General features: G+C 36.3%; 1 protein-coding gene across 1 annotated transcript; it reads right to left on the bottom strand.

The window, feature by feature from the left end:
• Nucleotides 1-12,280: 12,280 nt before the first annotated feature.
• LOC141605761 (uncharacterized) lies at nt 12,281-17,468 on the bottom strand. Its single transcript, XM_074424648.1, has 5 exons — nt 17,087-17,468; nt 16,816-16,976; nt 14,099-14,185; nt 13,850-14,008; nt 12,281-12,662 (listed from the first exon to the last, which is right to left on the bottom strand). Exons 1-5 carry the CDS (start codon nt 17,187-17,189, stop codon nt 12,567-12,569), a joined length of 606 nt encoding a protein of 201 aa, XP_074280749.1. The 5' UTR covers nt 17,190-17,468; the 3' UTR covers nt 12,281-12,566.
• Nucleotides 17,469-19,315: the final 1,847 nt, after the last annotated feature.

Below are 19,315 nucleotides of genomic sequence, written 5' to 3'. Positions count from 1 at the left end.
ACTAAAAGCCCTACTCGGTCTCCTGCAGGTTCACTAGGTCTAGCCTAGGTCTTACTTGGTCTAGTGTATGACTATACCTTACTCCCGAGTAGTCTCTCATCAAGTCTGATGGTCTTCTTACGCCTCTCGAGGTTCTTGTACGGGTCCCACAATATCCGGGTATTACACATCTCTTCCGTTCTAGCAGACGTGGGTTTACGGGTTGTGCTTGCGGACCGAGTAGAGGAGCAACAAGTGGGGCTCTCAGATCTCTTTTTGTTTTTTATTATGATTCATATTATCATATGCATATGATCCTAAGGTAGATGTTAGGAAATTGTATCCAGAACATCCACATTCGCATCTATATAATCCTTCAACATTTTCATTGTTAAGGTTACACATGATATTGCTAACAAAGTTCTAAGCATTAGAAGGCCATTAAACCATGGTCCAAAGTACGAAAGTAAAAAATGGGTTCATATATCCCATGGGTTTCGAAAATTCAAGACAAAATTTTGAGATAAAATTTTCAATTTAAGCCAACATTAAACACTAATAACAAGGATAATAGTCTTATAAAGCAATTAAACCAAGTTTTAAGCATGAAAAATCAAAATTTGGGCATGAACACTCTAAATTTCGAAATTCTTAGGAAAAATTTTAAAACAAAATTTCAAATGTAAGACAAGATCTACCATTAACAACAAAGGTTAGGCCCTTGTTGATCAATTAAACCAAAACGCTAAACACATAACCACATTTCCCCCCTCAAGAACACTAATTTTCGGATTATGCCATTTTGGGTAAAATTTCAACATGAAATTTCATATTTAACAACAATAAGGGTGTAGAAAGTTGTTTATTACCATGAATTAAACATAAACATGCAAATAATTGTCAAAACTTGAAAAAATTATAGTAGATCTAAACAAAATCAAATTGGGGAAAATGAGAGGAAAGAGAAAAGTACTTACTTTGAGTTAATTAGTAGAGATTAAGAGGACAAATGGAGTGGAAATCTTGAATCTTTTGATAAATGGGCAAGAATGGAGTTTTTGTAGTGTTTTTAGAGGAATATTGTTGTTTGAAGATATGAAGAAAGATGAAGAATGAATGAGATAAGAGTAGGTAAGAAATAGAATATCACGCGAAATTTCTCAGCCCCGAATTCCACTCGGTCGAGTGCCGAGTCCACTCGATCGAGTGTCCCTTGCCATCAGTCGAGTGACCTATCCCACTCGATCGATTGACCCTATTTCCAGAAAAGTCTCCAAATTCTGAAGTTGGCACACTTGGTCGAGCATTATGGACCACTCGGTCGAGTGTCGTGCACTCGGCCTAGTGTAGGCTCGCACTCGGTCGAGTTTCTATCTATGGTGGGTAATTTACGACTTGGATATTAGGAATCATTCCTGCAATAAAAGAGAAATGTTCGGAGGTTCACCGACTTTTGGTGACTCATCCCGAGTTAGTTCATACGTCGTCATACATACCGTCCTTGGTACGCTACCTCTATACTAGCGACTACTCTACTAGCAACCACTACTAGTTTATGTTCCAACGATTACACTAGCAAGTCTAAGGTACATACACGATATTAATATGCGAAAGAACAAGACTAATGTCCCTCACACAATAATACGCAATAGTCATTCCTAAAGCACGCTATACACATCAATTCCTTCATCCAACTTTCATATATTGTGATGCATCACATTAGCAACAATCATATCATAGAAGAAAAATAGCAACTTATTATATCACAAATGTAGTCGCATCACATTTTACATAACGTTTCCCCATAATTATGACCATCCCGTAGTGACCAACTGAGAAAATAGGATCTACATTTAAAATGAGGCGCCTACTCATCCAAAGCCGACCTCCTATTGTACTCATGTCGGGTTCATTTTATTTGACACTCCTAGATTCATTTTGGTTCATTGGTTAGGTTCCAAAATTGTCGCTCTGATACAACTTTGTAACATCCCCTTCTTACCCGGCCAAGGTAATCGGGAGATATTACCGTCTCGCTTTCCCGAGGCTGTGGAATCGAAATTACAATTAAGAAACATTTATATAAATAACATATTTACTGAATTACATAACTAACAAATGAATAACAAAAGTGAACTATACATTATACAACTCAATTACCATCTATGTCGTCTAACATCTAACTATGTAGCTCGACTCTAAGTGTCCGTAGCTCGTCCTAACTCCCGCAAGGTACCGTAACCAAACCCGTACTCAACTACTCCCCATATGATCGGAAATATCATACGGATCGACACAGGCCACCCCGGAAATAGGTGAAAATTATAGAGACAACACACACACACATCAGTCTCACAATACATATAAATGTGACTCTCAACATACAATGACCACCAACAAGACACTCGGACCTCATGACTTGTATCACCATCACAATGTCGCATCTCCCAAAGCTATATCCAACTCTGTCTAATCTCGATCATGGTGACGACATCGCAATACCATCACCAACCCCTGCCGGGCCGCAGCCCGAGGTACCCGCATCGCAACAGAAAGTACCTGAGTCCGCATCGCAAAACGAACTAGGAAACCTGAATCATTAATGTGCACACCCTCCTTGAAAGTGAGAGACCCTTCAAGGAGCGATCTCAGGCGTGAGGTCGGTTCCCACACCTCCTCACTAGATCACCAAACACCGTATCTCAAGAGTAACCACAACACAACCAACCATACTCATACCACTATCGACTCCCACAACTACACATATCGAAACCGTATAACATAAAGATTTCCGTGACACAACGACATAACAATTACATGTATAATGAAAATCGAGTAGGGAAAACCCTACCTTTTAGCATACTCTATAAGCAATCCAAGACAAGCAAGATTCCGTCTCATAAAACCGTCTCATTCTACATAAATCATATAATAACCATCACAATACATCCTGTAACTAATTATTATGTAAAACCTCTTATTATCATCCTCTAATTACTCATATCACTCATATTATTCAGTATTTAATTACCCATAACAAAACTCCCAAAAGTTAGGGTTTAACATAAGAAAATGGGAAAGTTGAGATTTCAACTTATAAATGATAGATCGGAAAAGAGGTGGGGAAAAAGAATCATCATCTTCAAACTCAAACTCAAACACCATGGAAGACGTCTGGGGAGAGTTCTAGAGAGAAGGGAGAGGATTTGGAGTGGAAAAGAGAGAAGGATAAATGAATTAGGGTTAGGTGAAAAGTTATCCCGTCTTAGGTTATATCGCCTTCTGACATGCTTCACTCAGTCGAGTGCCAAATCCACTCCATATCCACTCGACCGAGTGCCTCTCACTCAGTCGAGTACTGCCATACTCGGCCGAGTGCCACTCACACGGTTGGGTACAACTCGTACTCAGCCGATTTCTGCTTACTCGGTCCACTGGACTCTCCACTAGGTTTCGTACATGTTATACTCAGTCCACTATGCCTCTATGTCTTACTCAAGAATGGTCTCTCGTTTAGCCTAAGGGTCCTCTCACGCATCCCAAGGTTCCTTTATCGGTCTCTAAAATATCCGGGTATTATAGAAAGGGTAAGTAGAATCGAGACTGGACCGACTACAACATACCCGAACCCGGACTGGACCTGTGTAGCAGATCTATACCCGGACCAGTCATTCACTTGGAACATTCATCTACAACAAAATTCGAGACGGTGGATAATTCGGCAACAATCAACAAAATGTAATTGGCACACATTTGATGCTTTAAAAAAAATCAAGCCTAGTTCTACCATTAAAATGTATTTAATCGAAGTAAAAATTAAAAGTGAAGATTTGGGTAACGGGTCTAATGATAAGGGGAATCATTGGATCGTGGGATAGGACGAGCATAAGTAGCCGAGTGAAGATAATTATGGAGATTAATTGTGAGAGAAGAGTGAAGGAATGAGGAAATAGAGGCATTGTTGGAGATTAGTGGGTAATCACATAAAAATAGGGAATTTGTTGAAGAGGGTAAAGGGGAAAGGTATGAGGATGTCATATATAGTAAAACCCTAAATCCTAATTCTTATACACATATAGCAGGTGAAATATAGGGAGATCCGGTCTTTGATCTTGGACAGGATTTTTCCGGGTATAGACAGGATCAAAACCTGGATTTGTCATATATTATGACCCGAAGACCGGAGCGGATAACTTACGGTCCGGGTCGGCCGGTCTGGTTCGGTCTGATTTCTTGATCTGGACCACAATTTGAAAGCCCTACTCCCCGAGGGACTCGTGGGCGAGTGCCGCCGTGTCGCGGGTGGCGTGGTCCACAGTTTGACAACTCTGTTAGGGAACATACACATAGACTTAGTGTTCGTGTTAAACATGAACGAGGTTGAGGTTTAAATTCGTATTTGAAATTATCGATTCTTATTCTCGGTCTTTATAGTCCATACTTTCTAGCCTTCCTAGACTCTTACCCAAACCAAGTCGACCAAACATCATGTCTCGATGGTACAAATTCTTATTTGTTTCCAAGTAGATGGATAGCGGTGATGTTATCCACACCGTCGTACATACTCATGTTTGTATCTAGAGCTTTCACTTCTCGTGCGAATAGAACTAGGAACCTTCACTTCCTGCGTGAATGGAACTATGAACCGACCTTACTCTTGTTTGGTAGGGATATCTCCATATACTCGAGTAATTTAGTTACGCACTTAGATTTTCCTCTTAATGATCTACGTCCCATCCTTAAGGAGCACATTTGTGGGGTAGCTATTCCCCGTGTAATAACTAGTAGTTAAGCCCCTCTTTCGCACCAAAAAAAAAACAAGTACTCATCATACTGTTATAATGTCAATCACATGTCTAAATATCACCTGTAGTAAGTAAATGAAGGAAAGTTATGGTCAATGTCCTACACGAATTTACCCGCTCGAGTCTATATAGTTGATATGCCTTGCTACAGGCCAATGTCGATTTGTCACTTAAATGATTTACGTATCTGGTAGTCTTGAGTGGGACTATTGGGTCACACACAAAAAGGTAGGGGATTAGTATAATTATAAGTCGGACTTATAATAATATTAATAGGGTTCTAATACTAATTAGGCTCAGCTGCGCTAAAAGGATTGGGTTAGTAAAAAAAGGTGTATCTCATTGTTATAAGAAGGGAATTCTGAGACAAAACCTTATTCATCAAGCTGTTCGCAAGGACCAACTTGATCCTCTTCCCCGGGTGGGCCGATAAAAAGCGGAATTTGTGCTTGTTTATAATTTGATCCTCTTCCCCTGTCAAGGCGGAAGCTGCGGGTTCGAACCCTAGGAGAGCCGCCGACTCCAACTACTGTCCTTTCATCCTATTCAGTTTAGCTGACATAGAGTGAGAAACATATAAGAGAAAAAAGGAGTTTCTTCAGTGTGGAAACCGGTAGAGACATCACAACTCGGGTGCTAATTATTCGTCCGGGTTATGGATTCATATAGTTATATACTTCTTATTATTGCTAATTCCGCTACGCTATAAGGTATGTAACAATTTATCTTATTTACTATGTTTAATTTGATTAAGGGTAAATTGATAACTTATACCTAGTATAATTCGACTTTTTAAATTTTATAACTAACATAATTTTTTTTCAAAACTTATACCAAACATCCCTTTTTCTTACAAATCTAATACCAAATCTCAACTCCGGCAAGAAAAATGATCGAATTCCGGTTAAATTCAATTTTTAATGATAAAGTATGTTGTTATATGACAATTTTGCCCTTAAGTTTACTTAACATAAACCCAATAAATCACCCACCACCAATACTCATTACAACCACAACCATTACCAACGACCACGACTACCACCACACACTCACTCACCAACACATGACGACATCACCTGCCACCTCAGATGTCGTCGGCGACCTCCCATCCGTCGCCATCTCAACATTAATTTACTCAAACTACCACCCACCAGGCCACCACACATACAAACTTAAGCCCAAATCTCTCTTATCCTCATCCACCACCACTATTCGCCGTTGTCGGGTATTAAGACAATAAAACACTACCACCTCTGACCATTTCTCGCCATTCTCTCTTCATTCTACTTTTGTCATCGTCGATCCCAAAACCTGATTGTCCATAGAGGGAAAAGTTCCCTAAGTGTATCGAAAAGACGGTTTTTCAAGAGAGAAAGCTGAACGGGAGACGAGGAGGAAGCGTAGAGAATGCGCTTAGAAATGGGAATTGGGGAGGATGATGAATAATCAGGTAATTCATCAAAATAAGCTCTCTTTTCGCACACAATTGCAGACATTTTATTCAATAAATTCAGGAAATAAATCTGAATTCGAAACAAAATAAGAAAAAAGTGACTGATTGAGAACAAGAGCGAATTTAGGGGTATATATAATGAATTAGGGGGTTTAGGGATTGTGTTTGGGTAATAATATTAATGGCTTCTGAGGCAAGGAGGAGCGTACAATTGTTTGGAAAAATCAGAGTTAATGGGTTAAAGGTAAGGGCAAAACAGTCAGCTCGTGATTTTTTTTACCGGAATTTCAACTTGGTATTAAGTTTAGAAGAAATGAATATATATGGTATAAGTTTTGAAAAAAAATTATGTTAGGTATAAAATTTGAAAAAGTGTATTATTCTAGGTATAAGTTATCAATCTACCCTTTGATTAATACTTGCAATTGAATCCGAACTAAAAGGGTATTCAAACCCTATCGTAAAACCAAATAATGTCAAATTTTATGTAAGCGAAGCTTCCAATTTTCATGTACAATTCTTTTCGAAATTTTTAAAAACAATAATTAAAAAAAAAAATCTTTCCAGAGTGTAAATATGTAAAATCAATTGCTTTAATTAAATTCAAAACTCAAATAGACTATTTTCTAGTCAAAGCTCCGTAGGATTTGAACTAATCTTCCCTAAATATATTAGTCATCAAAATTCGAGTAAAAATTGGAAGCTTATGAACTCTTGCAATTGCAATCTGCCTGGTATATGTTTCTGGAACAGAAAGCTAAAGTGGACTGGACTGCTATGGGGGATGATAACACTCATTACTTTCATTCCCAGTTGAAACATAGATGTGCTCAGAATAAAGTCATCCAAATTAAAGATCATGCTGGGAACCTTTGCACTTCAAGTTCAGATATACAGCAAGCCTTCATTGAGTACTATAATGGATTGTTAGGAAGCAGTAAGCCTATGGATGCTGTGTGTGAGTCAATCATTGCTGCTGGCCCTATTTTGAATGCTGCTCATCATGAATCTTAAATTCTAAGGTTTCCACTGATGAGATTAGAAAGGCTATGTTTGACATTGGTGGTAACAAAGCTCCTGGACCTGATGGATTTAATAGTCAATTCTACAAGGATACTTGGGAAATTACTGGGGAGAGTGTCATAAAGGTTGTGAAGGATTTCTTTACCTCAGGTAAATTACTCAGACAAATCAATGCTACACTTATTACCTTGATTCCTAAGGTTGAGCTCCCTCAAGATGTGACCCAATTCAGACCCATTGCCTGTTGCAATTCCATCTACAAATGTATTAGTTAGGTTCTATGCAACAGACTGAGCATGATTTTGCCTAACATAATTAGCCCTTCTCAGAGTGCTTTTATTAAAGGAAGAGACATTGTAGACAATATCCTTATATGTCAAGATCTGGTGAAATTGTATAACAGGAATGTTGTGTCTCCAAGGGTAAATATGAAAATAGATCTCCAGAAGGCCTATGACTCCATTGAATGGAGCTTTGTGAGTAATATGCTGAGTTCTCTGAATTTTCCCCTTACTTTTATTATGTTGATCCTTGAGTGTGTGACTACTCCCACTTATACCTTGGCACTTAATGGGGAAACTTTTGGGTTTTTTCATGGGAAGAGGGGATTGAGACAAGGGGACCCCCTCTCTCTACTCATTTTTGTTATATGCATGGAGTATTTGAGTAGGATTCTTGGCAAAATTCAAGAGTATACTAAATTTAAGTACCATCCTCTTTGTGGAAGAATCAAGCTCAATCATTTAGCCTTTGTTGATGATTTGATGTTGTTTTGTAGAGGGGATAGAAATTCCATTATTGGGTTGTTAAGGGCCTTCCAATCCTTTCTAGAGCCTCTGGGTTACAAATGAACAAAGGCAAGTCTAGCATTTACAGTAATGGGGTTGATAAAATGTTGTTGACTGATATTATCAAGTACTCAGGCATGAATCATGGGTCACTTCCCTTCAAGTACCTTGGTATACCTATTGCCTCAAAGAAATTGTCTGTGTTAGAATGTAATTGTCTGATTGAAAGAGTGGTCAGTAGAATTAGAAGTATTGGCAGCAGGAAATTGAGCTATGCTGGGAGACTAGTGCTCATTAAGTCTGTGTTGGCCAACTTACATAATTACTGGGCGCGCATTTTTATCTTACCCAGCTCTATCTTTAAGAAAATAACACAAATTTGCAGGAACTTCTTATGGACTGGTCTTGACAATGATAAAGGTAGTACTTTGGTATCATGGGATCAGATTTGCCAGGCTAAGAAACATGGTGGTTTAGGGGTAACTGATATTATATGTTGGAACAAGGCTGCCTTAGGTAAATACATTTGGTGGCTAGCTCAGAAAAAGGATCACCTTTGGGTAAGATGGGTTCACTCTATTTATATAAAGAATGGTGATTGGCATAGCTATCAACCTAAAACTACTGGCAGTTGGGCTTGGAGGAAGCTTTGTAGGATCAGAGATCTTATTAAAGTTGGGTATGTGGGAGACTGGTGGTTGCAGAATCAGCAGGACTACACTATTCGAAGTGGTTATGACTGGCTTGGCTCTCCTTGTATGAATTTACTTGGGCAAAATTTGTTTGGGAATCAGGTGCCCTCCCTAAGATCAGCTTTATAGGGTGGCTGGTGATGCATGGCAGATTATTAACCAGAGAACGTCTGAAAAGAATGGGGATTGTCATGGATGATTCCTGTGTCTTATGTGCTAATGCTCCTGAGACACACGCCCATCTGTTTTTTGCATGTGAATATAGCAAGAAATGCCTTCAAATCTTGTCCTCTAGACTGGGGTGTCATCTACCTAGTCAGGACTGGTTTGATTGGTGGTCCAGTTAGAGATTTTCTTCACAGAAGCTTCAATATCAGGCTGCAATGCTGCTGCTAGCTCTCATATATTCTCTCTGGTGGAGCAGGAATCATTGCAGAACAGAGAACATCCTTTTGCGTCCAGAATTCTTTATTGCTAGATTCGACAAAGTTAGATTTTTTGTTATGTAATGTGTGTGCTTTTCCCTAATCTTGTTAGTTAGGGAGTTAAAACTTGTTGATCAGTGAGTTAGCTTTGTTAGCTAGTTGAGCTATAAACGATTGTATCTTGGTTATCTTATTAATATAAGCTTACCTTTTTACCAAAAAAAAATTCGAGTAAAAATCAAGAGGAGTTACGCTATCATTTTGAACCCCCTACTCGAGTCCATTAGGATCAAACATTTCGACACCTTAAGTCACACGCTCCGAGACTCAACACACGGGTCTCAATGGTTCTCACTCTCGAATTTGACATTTCAAAGCGAAGACCGTATTTATCCAAATACTCCTAGAAACACACTCCAAATATCTACACACACCCCTACCTGGGCCTAGAGTCAAGTCTGCCTTAAAAGTTAAAACACGACTTATTTTTCTCTAAACAGTCTCACAACAATCTCATGCCATCTCATATGAGATTCACTGTTATAATACATACCATTATTACGTTTATCTGGCAGCACAGAACTCTAATTATACAAATAACATGCAAGCTAACAACATACGTAGTATATTATTTCTAGAATCTATAAAATATTATTAAAAGGTTAGGCTAAAAATGCCACGTAGATAATGCCACATGGGATGAAAAAAAGCCACATACACAATAACAATGTGACTTGGCAAACTAATATGACATGGATTACCAATTTATTATTATATTGCATTAATTTAATTCACTTATTTCCTTTAAAAATCCATCCATATTCCATTAGTTTTAAACTTAATTAACTCAAAAAAAAAACTACAATAAAAAAATATGCATTAACTATAAGTTAATAATTTCAAGATATTTCATATAGAGTAGTATTATATGTATTCGAAATAAAAAAAAACTGAATACATAAGAAATTAAGAACGAAAAAGAATAAATGAACTTGAAAAAAAATGTATTATCACTAATTCACTACTTTTTTTTAAAGGCACTAATTCACTATTGTTGTTACTATAACTTTGTTGTATATAGAAGATGTTTTACAGAACTAATTAATCGAAAAATAAGTATTAAAGATCATATAAAATATTTTCTTAGGAAAATATAAAATATATGGAAAAGAAAATATTTATTTAATTTAAGTAATTTACAAACAAATTCTGTAAATACTTAAGTGAAATTAAACACTAATAATAGAATTTTAAAAGGGTCTTAATACGTGTATTTTGTTCATGAAATTATTTCACGTAAAGGATAAGGTTTTGGAAAATATAAAATATATGGAAAAGAAAATATTTATTTAATTTAAGTAATTTACAAACAAATTCTGTAAATACTTAAATAACTTAAACACTAATAATAAAATTTGAAAAGGGTAGTAATATCTATTTAGTTCATAAAATTATTTCACATAAGGGATAAGGTTTTGTAAAAAAAAAAAAATTGCATTGTTTAGCAATATATTTAGTAAGTAAAACTAAAATAATTATATTTAGAATTTTGTGTTCATGGTGAATTTAATGAGACTTTCTCCATTCTACTTTTATTGTTTAACTAACCTTTAAAATTTATTCCAAATTAATTGTTTTTTCGAAATTTAGTATGATAAATGACTTAACTATTAGTATCTATACAATATAATAAAAGGCAAGATGAGTAGTTTATTATTTGTCTTGTGTCATGTTAAGTAATTTTAAGTGCCACATTTTATGTTATTTTTCATTACATTTTATTAGGAATAGCAAGAGACTATGAGTTGGTATGTATAAATTATGACACAATGAATGATCATAATTAAGTTTATTAGTGAAATTATGATATAATGAATTTGCATAATTAAGTGTGTTAGCGGTGACTTTTCAGTTGCTCACTAAGTTTGTATAAATACCTCCTCGTAGAGAAATAAGAGAACCAAGCAAATACAAAATCAATATTGTAACTCTCTAAAGTCACACACATTTTATATCACGCATCCTTAATTTTCCATGGGTCATATGCAATGTACATTGAAGACAAACACTCCATCCGCCTCCGTTTTATTGTGATTTGAAAATCAATGGTTTAATTTCATATAAATTTTGTATCTCAAAGGCGCTACATTACTACTAAAGTTTAAACTTTTTAGTTTATTTGAATGTTGATTTCTCTTGATTGTTCATAGTTTTCATAGTATAAAGTTACAAATTTAAAAAACTAATATTTAAGTTATGCGTAAAATGAAAAAGTTCAACTTCATAGTTATGAAGTCAAATAACCAACTCTGGTTTCTTCCTTGTTAATCTCTAAATCACGTGATTAGTATTTGTAATCTGCTTATAAGGTGATTAATTTGCTTACATGTATTTTTTTGTTGACATTCAGGTAGTACATATAAATTGTTTAATTGAACAAGCCAATATGGAAGAGGTTGTGCATTCATTAAGTAGTTTGATTTACATTGCTAAGACAAATTCGTCCTATTTCAAAATTCCGACAGATTTGCAATATGTGATTAGTCACAACAATTGTTTGGTTTGAAAAGTGATGGAGAATATTCGATTGTTACCCTACAAAATAATTAAATACAATGAAAAATGATTATGCATATGACTTGAGGCAACAAGTTGCATCATCATGTTTATAATGTTATGTAGATTATAACTGTAATACAGCTCAAATTTACAAGATAGTCCACCAAAATGAATTTAAGTTTGCATACTTTGTCATTAACATAAGAATTTCCACATAAATAAAACTATGTGTTCCTTCTTTGTTTATAATGTCATCACATTTAGTACACGTCGACTTACTAACAAAAAAGTACATTTCGACTTCGCAACCCACTTTGAACAAACATATGCATGAATAAGTTTTAATAAAGATTATACACTGTATTAACTACCCACTTCTCAAACTAAATTCTTCCCTATTTTAAATCTTACCATAACATGGATTATTTCACAACATCTGTCAATTATTTTACATTTTATCTTAAAATCTTTTATTTATAGTTGAAAAAAAATTGGTCTCCATTTTCCTCCTCTTTCATTAAATTTTTGTATCAGAACAAAATTTTAGGGAAGCGTCTTGATAAAATCCGTGCATTGCACGGGTCACAAAACTAGTTTCCTATTAGATGCCATTAAACATTATACAGTAACATATATGGGCCGCAACACCACTTCCCAACTACTTTACAGAGTGTTTGAAGGCTACCACTACCGTAGTTTGAGGTGGTTCTCACCCAGATTTTTTAGTGTCATAGGCAAGATTTCCTGATCACACAGTTGGCAATGATGTCGTGTACCATGCAAGTATATACAAAATGTTGGTAGTATAAGACCTCCAAAGTAGATCCGAGTTTTTCAAGCAATTAATTAACCTGCTCACTGTTCGCCAACCTTTTCTCTTCCTCGACTTGCTCAAGTAATACTTGCAGCTCTGCTTCAGTAAGGCCCTCCAACCGTTTCTGAACGTTGCCGAGGATGATAAATTAGAATTATACTTCATCATTCAATCAGTTGAATTGCAATTCAAGTCTAGAAAGCAGTTATGTCATTCCTACTCAGCTGCCAGTCGATCCAACAAAATTTACTTGATCTAATAGAATATGACCCAACGGATGAGAACCAAATTTCAATGTTCTAGAAATGTCCCCCATAATTACACCCAAAACGTACCCAAACTTGAGAAAGTACCTGATTTGACCCAAACGAATGACCTATTTTGCCATCAAACATAGGTGTTTTTGACCTAAAATGAAGTGTCATATTATTGTGTCGTGTTGTGTTGAGTACGATATAGTGTCAAAAATAAAGTGATGAAGAAACATGACGAAGAGGTGATTATTGGTTGCAAGTGCACGTCAGCTGGTCTGGTCATATTGAATCATTTAATGGACACGAGCATCTCAGAATTTAGTCGGACAACTTTTTCAAAGCAGAGTTGTCCTACATCTTTCAAAAATGTGAGGGTTAGAAAATCCAAAGTCCAAACCTCTTGATAGCCTGTTGATCACAATGCACGGAAACTTAGACGCATTGCTTCATGTAGAGTTTAAAATTACAATTTTAAAAATGAAAGCTAAAGCTGTGAAACTGAAGTATTGAAGTTGAAGGCTTATGTCTCTAACTCTACCGACCAAGTTGCATCCAGTAACAACATCATTACCTAAGTACCTAACAGCTACAGCAACTTCATAAAATCACATTAATGAAAGCGCTCATAATCTAATGAGCCATTTTCATTTAATCCTTATCATTCCTAAGTCAAAGAATAATGGAGAGCAGAAATTTACCTTTTCTCCATAACAAAATGTACCCTTCAACATTGTAAGGCATTATCAGAATTAATAAAAATTAATTAGGTTGCACCAAGTCCTACGAGTAATAGTTATCTCTATTTATCCGTTTTTTATGAACTTTGTACAATAGGATACTTTGCTTCAATGCATTTTCCGGTACCCAAACTTTTCTGCAGTTACTCTACGAAGATGAATGATATAAATTGAACAGAATTACACAATCCCCAATCCCAATCTTGACCGGAACTGTACCGACCACCCAATCAGAAAACCAGGAACACAAGATAAGGTAAAAACTACTGTTTCAAGGACATAAATGGCAGTTCAAAGGCAGATAAACACAATACGCTTACCTCCATCACTTTGCTCTCATAGTCCCGCAACTGCTGAGCATATGTCATGTCTTTGCTTGCAACCCTGAACATATATGTTGATATCCATCCAACTGTCATGCCTAGCACTATCACTAGCTGAACTACATTTCCTGCTTGTAAGGGATCAACTCCAACAAACTGTCCAAATACCACAGTAAACAAATGCTAAGTCATATACACCAAAGGAAACAGGCCATGTGAAAGGGGTAGCTCAATAGCTAGTGTTACCTCCAATCCACTCTTCAAGCCGACTCCAAAAACAGTTACTCCTACCCCAATTAATATCACATCTTTCCTTGTGTAGCCAAAAGGTGCCTGTCATATGAGCTTGTCAAAACAATGAATTCTGAAGCATCAGTTAGTACTTTTTTTTTTTTTTTTTTTTTTTTTTTTATTCCGTTGGTGTAAGAGGAGGCACAAGGCTAGTACAATACAAAAGGAAGAGGTATTCGCCTATTGACCTCGTCGGTATCAATTGGTATTTGGTACATGCAAATATGCAATCCTCCCGCTCTATTCAGTATTGCTCAAGAAAATGTTAGCTTAACTAGAAAAAAAAATATTGAGGGCTGGTGATACGATTTCGAAATAATTAGCATCAAAGTGTCCTAGTGGCTACCTTTACACCAAAAAGTAACTATTGGTCATACATAAGCAACTTTGTTGTCTTCCAACAGGAGCAAGATTGCATATATTTGACCCTTTACCTCAGCATAGGTGACAGCCTTTTGAGGCAGTTGGGCAATGTTGTTGTAAGCAAAAACTGAAAAAAGCATAAATGCAAAAACGTGACAAATGGATGCAGCACTGAGCACTTGATCATGGTAAGTCTTATGTGATATCAATCAATCAGATATTTAAAATGAAAAACAGCCAGATGCATCAGTGCGTCGATTGCCAAATGGCAGGTAACTTCCAATGCATCTCCTTCTTAACTAAGAATAAGAATGGATCTCGTTTCATTGGCAATTTGGTATACACCTTAATCTAAGCCTATTTTGGCAAATTGGTAAGTGTGACATAGTCTGTTAGATCTGACTTTTGACTATAAATGCATAGCATTGAAATCAATGTTCTCTTTCCTTTGGTTCTTCTTAATCTTCTACGGTACTTATCTGATATAACTAAGGCTACTTGTACAAATTTATGGTTATCTATAATCGTGTATAAATGCAAATACAGCTTTACTATACCATTTGCGCCATGATAGGCTCTTAAATAAACTCTATGGACAGCCTTCATGAAAGAATAATATTTAGAATATGCTAGATATTATTCTTTGTAATATTAGTATTTAGTTAAGTAAATATTATAGTTGCCCATAATTAGGAGATGTGATAAGATCGTATCTTTTGTAATATTGTATATAAGCCTTGGTGTATCGATGCATTCATGAATGAGAAGAACAATACATTCTGCCTCTTGTGTTCAATAGAATTTCACACTTCATGATAAAAACAAAGGACCCGTGCACAACCTTGAACAGTTAGCAAAACTGAAGTGAACTAATCCTCCCGATCCTTTGGAATTACCCCATTTGTTCAAAATTCCTTTTTCAAAATTGGTGAAGGGAGTTTTGAACTCTGTGGCAGTTCCAAAAAATCAGGAGTAGTAAACTAACATGGATGGCTGACACTTAAATACTTCATTTTAAGCCGAAAATATTATGATTTTTAGAATAATAGATGAGTCCGACCTTCCGACACACTGTTTAGGATACTTGTTATCTTGTTTCTGATAGTGATTCCTTTGCCAACTCTCAAGCTTTTCTGAAGGACGTCTATTTTTTTTTATGCGAAAGAGGTAAGTTAAGGATCGCTAATGTACCTTTTATCAAATGTTTAACAAACCATGCACTGCCAGAGCATTAGAAGATAAAGCCAAAGACGAAAAAGAAAAACTTGATTTTGTCGAGGGACGTATTTGACGCAAAGAAGAATGTGGCAATAGTTATGCATTTAGAGAAAGGCGAGTTTGTTTATCATAAAATTCCTTTATCCAACAGCCTGTAAGCTAGAGACAATGTTGTGAAGACCAATCTTCACATGGTTTGAAAGACAATTAGCAGTGGTGATAAATTGATCCAAGCCTCCAACATCAGCCGGAGTAGTACATAGTGCTTCCAAGTTCAATTTGTGTTCTAACAAAGTCATCATGCTTTGAGAACCTACTGAAGTTCGGTGCTATTAACCTCCAATATCTCCAACGACGTTAAAGTAAATGGAATACACTCTTTCTGTTCCAGAAACCCGTAAAACAACCCTAAATCCTGACTGGCATAATAATTGTTCAAAAGCCACTCCAAAGTTTCATCCCCATATGACTACAAGGGAAATAAAACCCACAAACAAAAGAGACACTACACTATTTGCATCAAAATCCTGGACATTTTTGTATTGATTGAAGATCATAACTGTTTTAAGTCGTCAACTAAAGAAACAAAGAATGAACCCCCTACACTTGTGCAACCTGCAAAGGGTTGCTCCAGTATTACCAAATGTTATGAGGTTTGTTCATCTGAAAGCAATAATGTTAAATCGTTTTTATATTGTTTTTTTTGGATTAAAATCTGATAGTTGCATGCGGACAAACATATCAAATACTCGCTCCGTCCCAAAAATGCGTTTACCTTTGATAGATATACTTATTTAAAAAAATAATTAAAAAGTTAAACAAATCACCAAAAGGGAGGGGAGGGGGTTACGAGCTTTGTAGACCTCACGAAAAATAAAAAAGGTAAACAAATGAATGGGAGAAAGGGAGTGACAGTTAAAAAGGAGGAAAACTTTATTGTCCTTCGGTACTTACCAAACTCAAATGCGGACTAAACCCGATGATGGAAACCAAAAAGAGAAACAGAGAAGGAAGCCTATCCGAAAGCAAAATTGGGTTCTCAACTGAAGCTCACAAAAGAGTACAGTACAACTTTATTATTTAGAACTTGCCTTTGGTTGAGTAGAGGAGCCTTCAGCTGCTGTATCACCTGAGCTGGAGCTACCACTGCATTTCGGAATCGAAACACCCTTTCGTAGTAACTGGTTGTTGGATAATTTCCTAAGGCCCCATGTTTCTTTCTTGTTCCATACTTTGCTGCAATTACCTCCAACTAACAACATATGACAAACTAAACTCATAAGGACATGTTCACACAACATCACAAATTCTCAAATGAGACAGGTGTTTACTTAGTTAATTAATTATGAAAAAAGTACAAACCTAATGATAAAGGAGGGGAAAACGGTAAAGATGGGGTCCTGAGGGAGAGAACACTCGCACTGCAATCAAAGTTGTTTCCTAGATAAGCAACTCCTGAAATCATGTTATTCTTCTAACAATTGCCCTTTTTTAAAATTATTAAGTGTTGATTGATACAAAGTGCGTAGGAAAATCTAATAATTGTGGTGTACAATAAGGAAATGGAGTAATCAAGGTGGTGGTGGTGGTGGTTGTTTTAATTATGATTTCTGTTGTGTGATTATTGCATTGTTGCTAATGCTGGCTTGCTGCTATTATTATTTCTGGGGTAATCAGATGAAAGGAGGGGAAACAACCACGCACTACTACGTACTATCAGGATGTGTGATCAAACTTACACCTTACTCCTTTCTTTGTTTGTTCTATCGGAAAACGACTGTTTTCGTTGTTCCACGGCTAGGTAGCACTAGCAAATCGGGCCGGGCCAATTCGGGTCAGAAATTTTTAGGTTAGTTTGGGTTGGGTCGATCATTTCGGGTTACAGATTTGTTTCGGGTTTGTTGGTCGGGTCTGTTTCGAATCAGGCGAGTCGGGTTATTTCGGGACGGGTCAATGCTTGGGAGAGAGAGAGAAAAGGCATTCAAGTCTTTTGGGGTCATATAAAGTTATATTTTGTCGGGTCATTCTCAGGTTGAGTGGTTTCCGGTCGGGTCAGGTCTGTTACGGATCCATGAAAGCTCGGGTCATTTTTGAGTCGGGTCAGGTTAGGTTAATTCGGGTTTTGGGTGTCATTCGGGTACAACAGTTCGGGTCGAGTCAATCGGGTCGGGTTGATTTTAGCACCAACACTTCACGTAACCATCGTTTCTATGTCGAACACCAATACTCGTGAGACACACGCTAAAATGTATCAGACACCTATAAAGCTGTGTCTTAACTTTTTTTCATTTGTTTGGACACGTGTCCATGGTATTTGGTAGGGCTGAGCAAAAAACCCGATTATCCAAACTTATTCAACATCCGATCCGAATCCGGATGTTTGGTTATCCGATCCGAAAATTAATTTTGGATCGAATATCCGATCCGAATCTTTGGTTTTGGTTTGCATATGCATATTACAATTAAAACATTTGGAAATCCGATCCGATCCGAAACTATAGTTTTCTAGTATAATTTTGAGTGAATACAATTTTATCTGATACATCAACTTAATTAAAATTTAAAATATTAGAGAAATATGTAAGTGGTACTTAAATTTGATGTCGAGAACATTTGAGTAAGAATACTAAAGAAAATCATCATAGAAGACGATGAATATGATCGTGTTTCAAACTTAATTTTAAAATAAAATCCAAAATATGGATATCTGCAACCGATCCGATTATTTTGGATATCCGAAACATTTGGTTTGAACATGAATATCTGACTTCAGGAATTATTAATATGGATATCCGAACCAAACTAGCACTTTAGATCGGATACCCGATCCATCCTCTGCCCTAGTATTTAGTGTTGGACAAGTGTCCATAGTATTTGGACACATGATAAGTCTGAATTATATACATTATTACCCCTTATTTTAGCTCCATTTTGTATGACATTATGCACTAACCTTAGTGATTTTGAGCTAATATTGTATTTCTAATTGCATTTGCATGTTCTATCATATTTTGTAGGTACTTAAGCTTTAATGAGCTTAATTCCACATATTTACAAGCACTAGGATACAAAGCTAAGTTGAAGAGAAGAATGGATCAACAATGAAGTAAAGCATGGACTTGCATGAGAATGTGGTAGATTAATTTGAGAAATGCACAACACAAATCAAGAAATGTCAAGCCCAATTACAAGTCCACAAAATGCTCAACTTAGGATTCTACATGGGATGCTCATGAAGATGCTCTTAGGATGATAAGTATGCAATTAACCGGAGAGTTAAGAAGAATTAAGGAGCAATTTTGGATTCCACATAACATTTAATCAAGCATTAAAGAGAAAATACCCGGACAATGGTAACCCCGATCAGGGTTGGGTGATCAGGGATTCTCAATTGTTTACGTTATACACTCAAGTCCTATATAAAGGAACCTCGACACAAGCATTGGACACCATCTTTCTACACACTTTTACATAGAAATTCTCTCTAAATTTAGTAGTTAGTTTAGGTTAGCTCTTAGTTTAATTTAGTTTAGATTTACTTTATGTTATTTACATTTCCTATTTACATTTCAAGTTATAAAATAATTTACA

Source organism: Silene latifolia, chromosome 10 (assembly GCF_048544455.1).
Source record: "Silene latifolia isolate original U9 population chromosome 10, ASM4854445v1, whole genome shotgun sequence".
Classification (NCBI taxonomy): domain Eukaryota; kingdom Viridiplantae; phylum Streptophyta; class Magnoliopsida; order Caryophyllales; family Caryophyllaceae; genus Silene; species Silene latifolia.
Note: the sequence above shows the minus strand (reverse complement) of the source record. Positions and strands in the feature narration are given on the sequence as shown.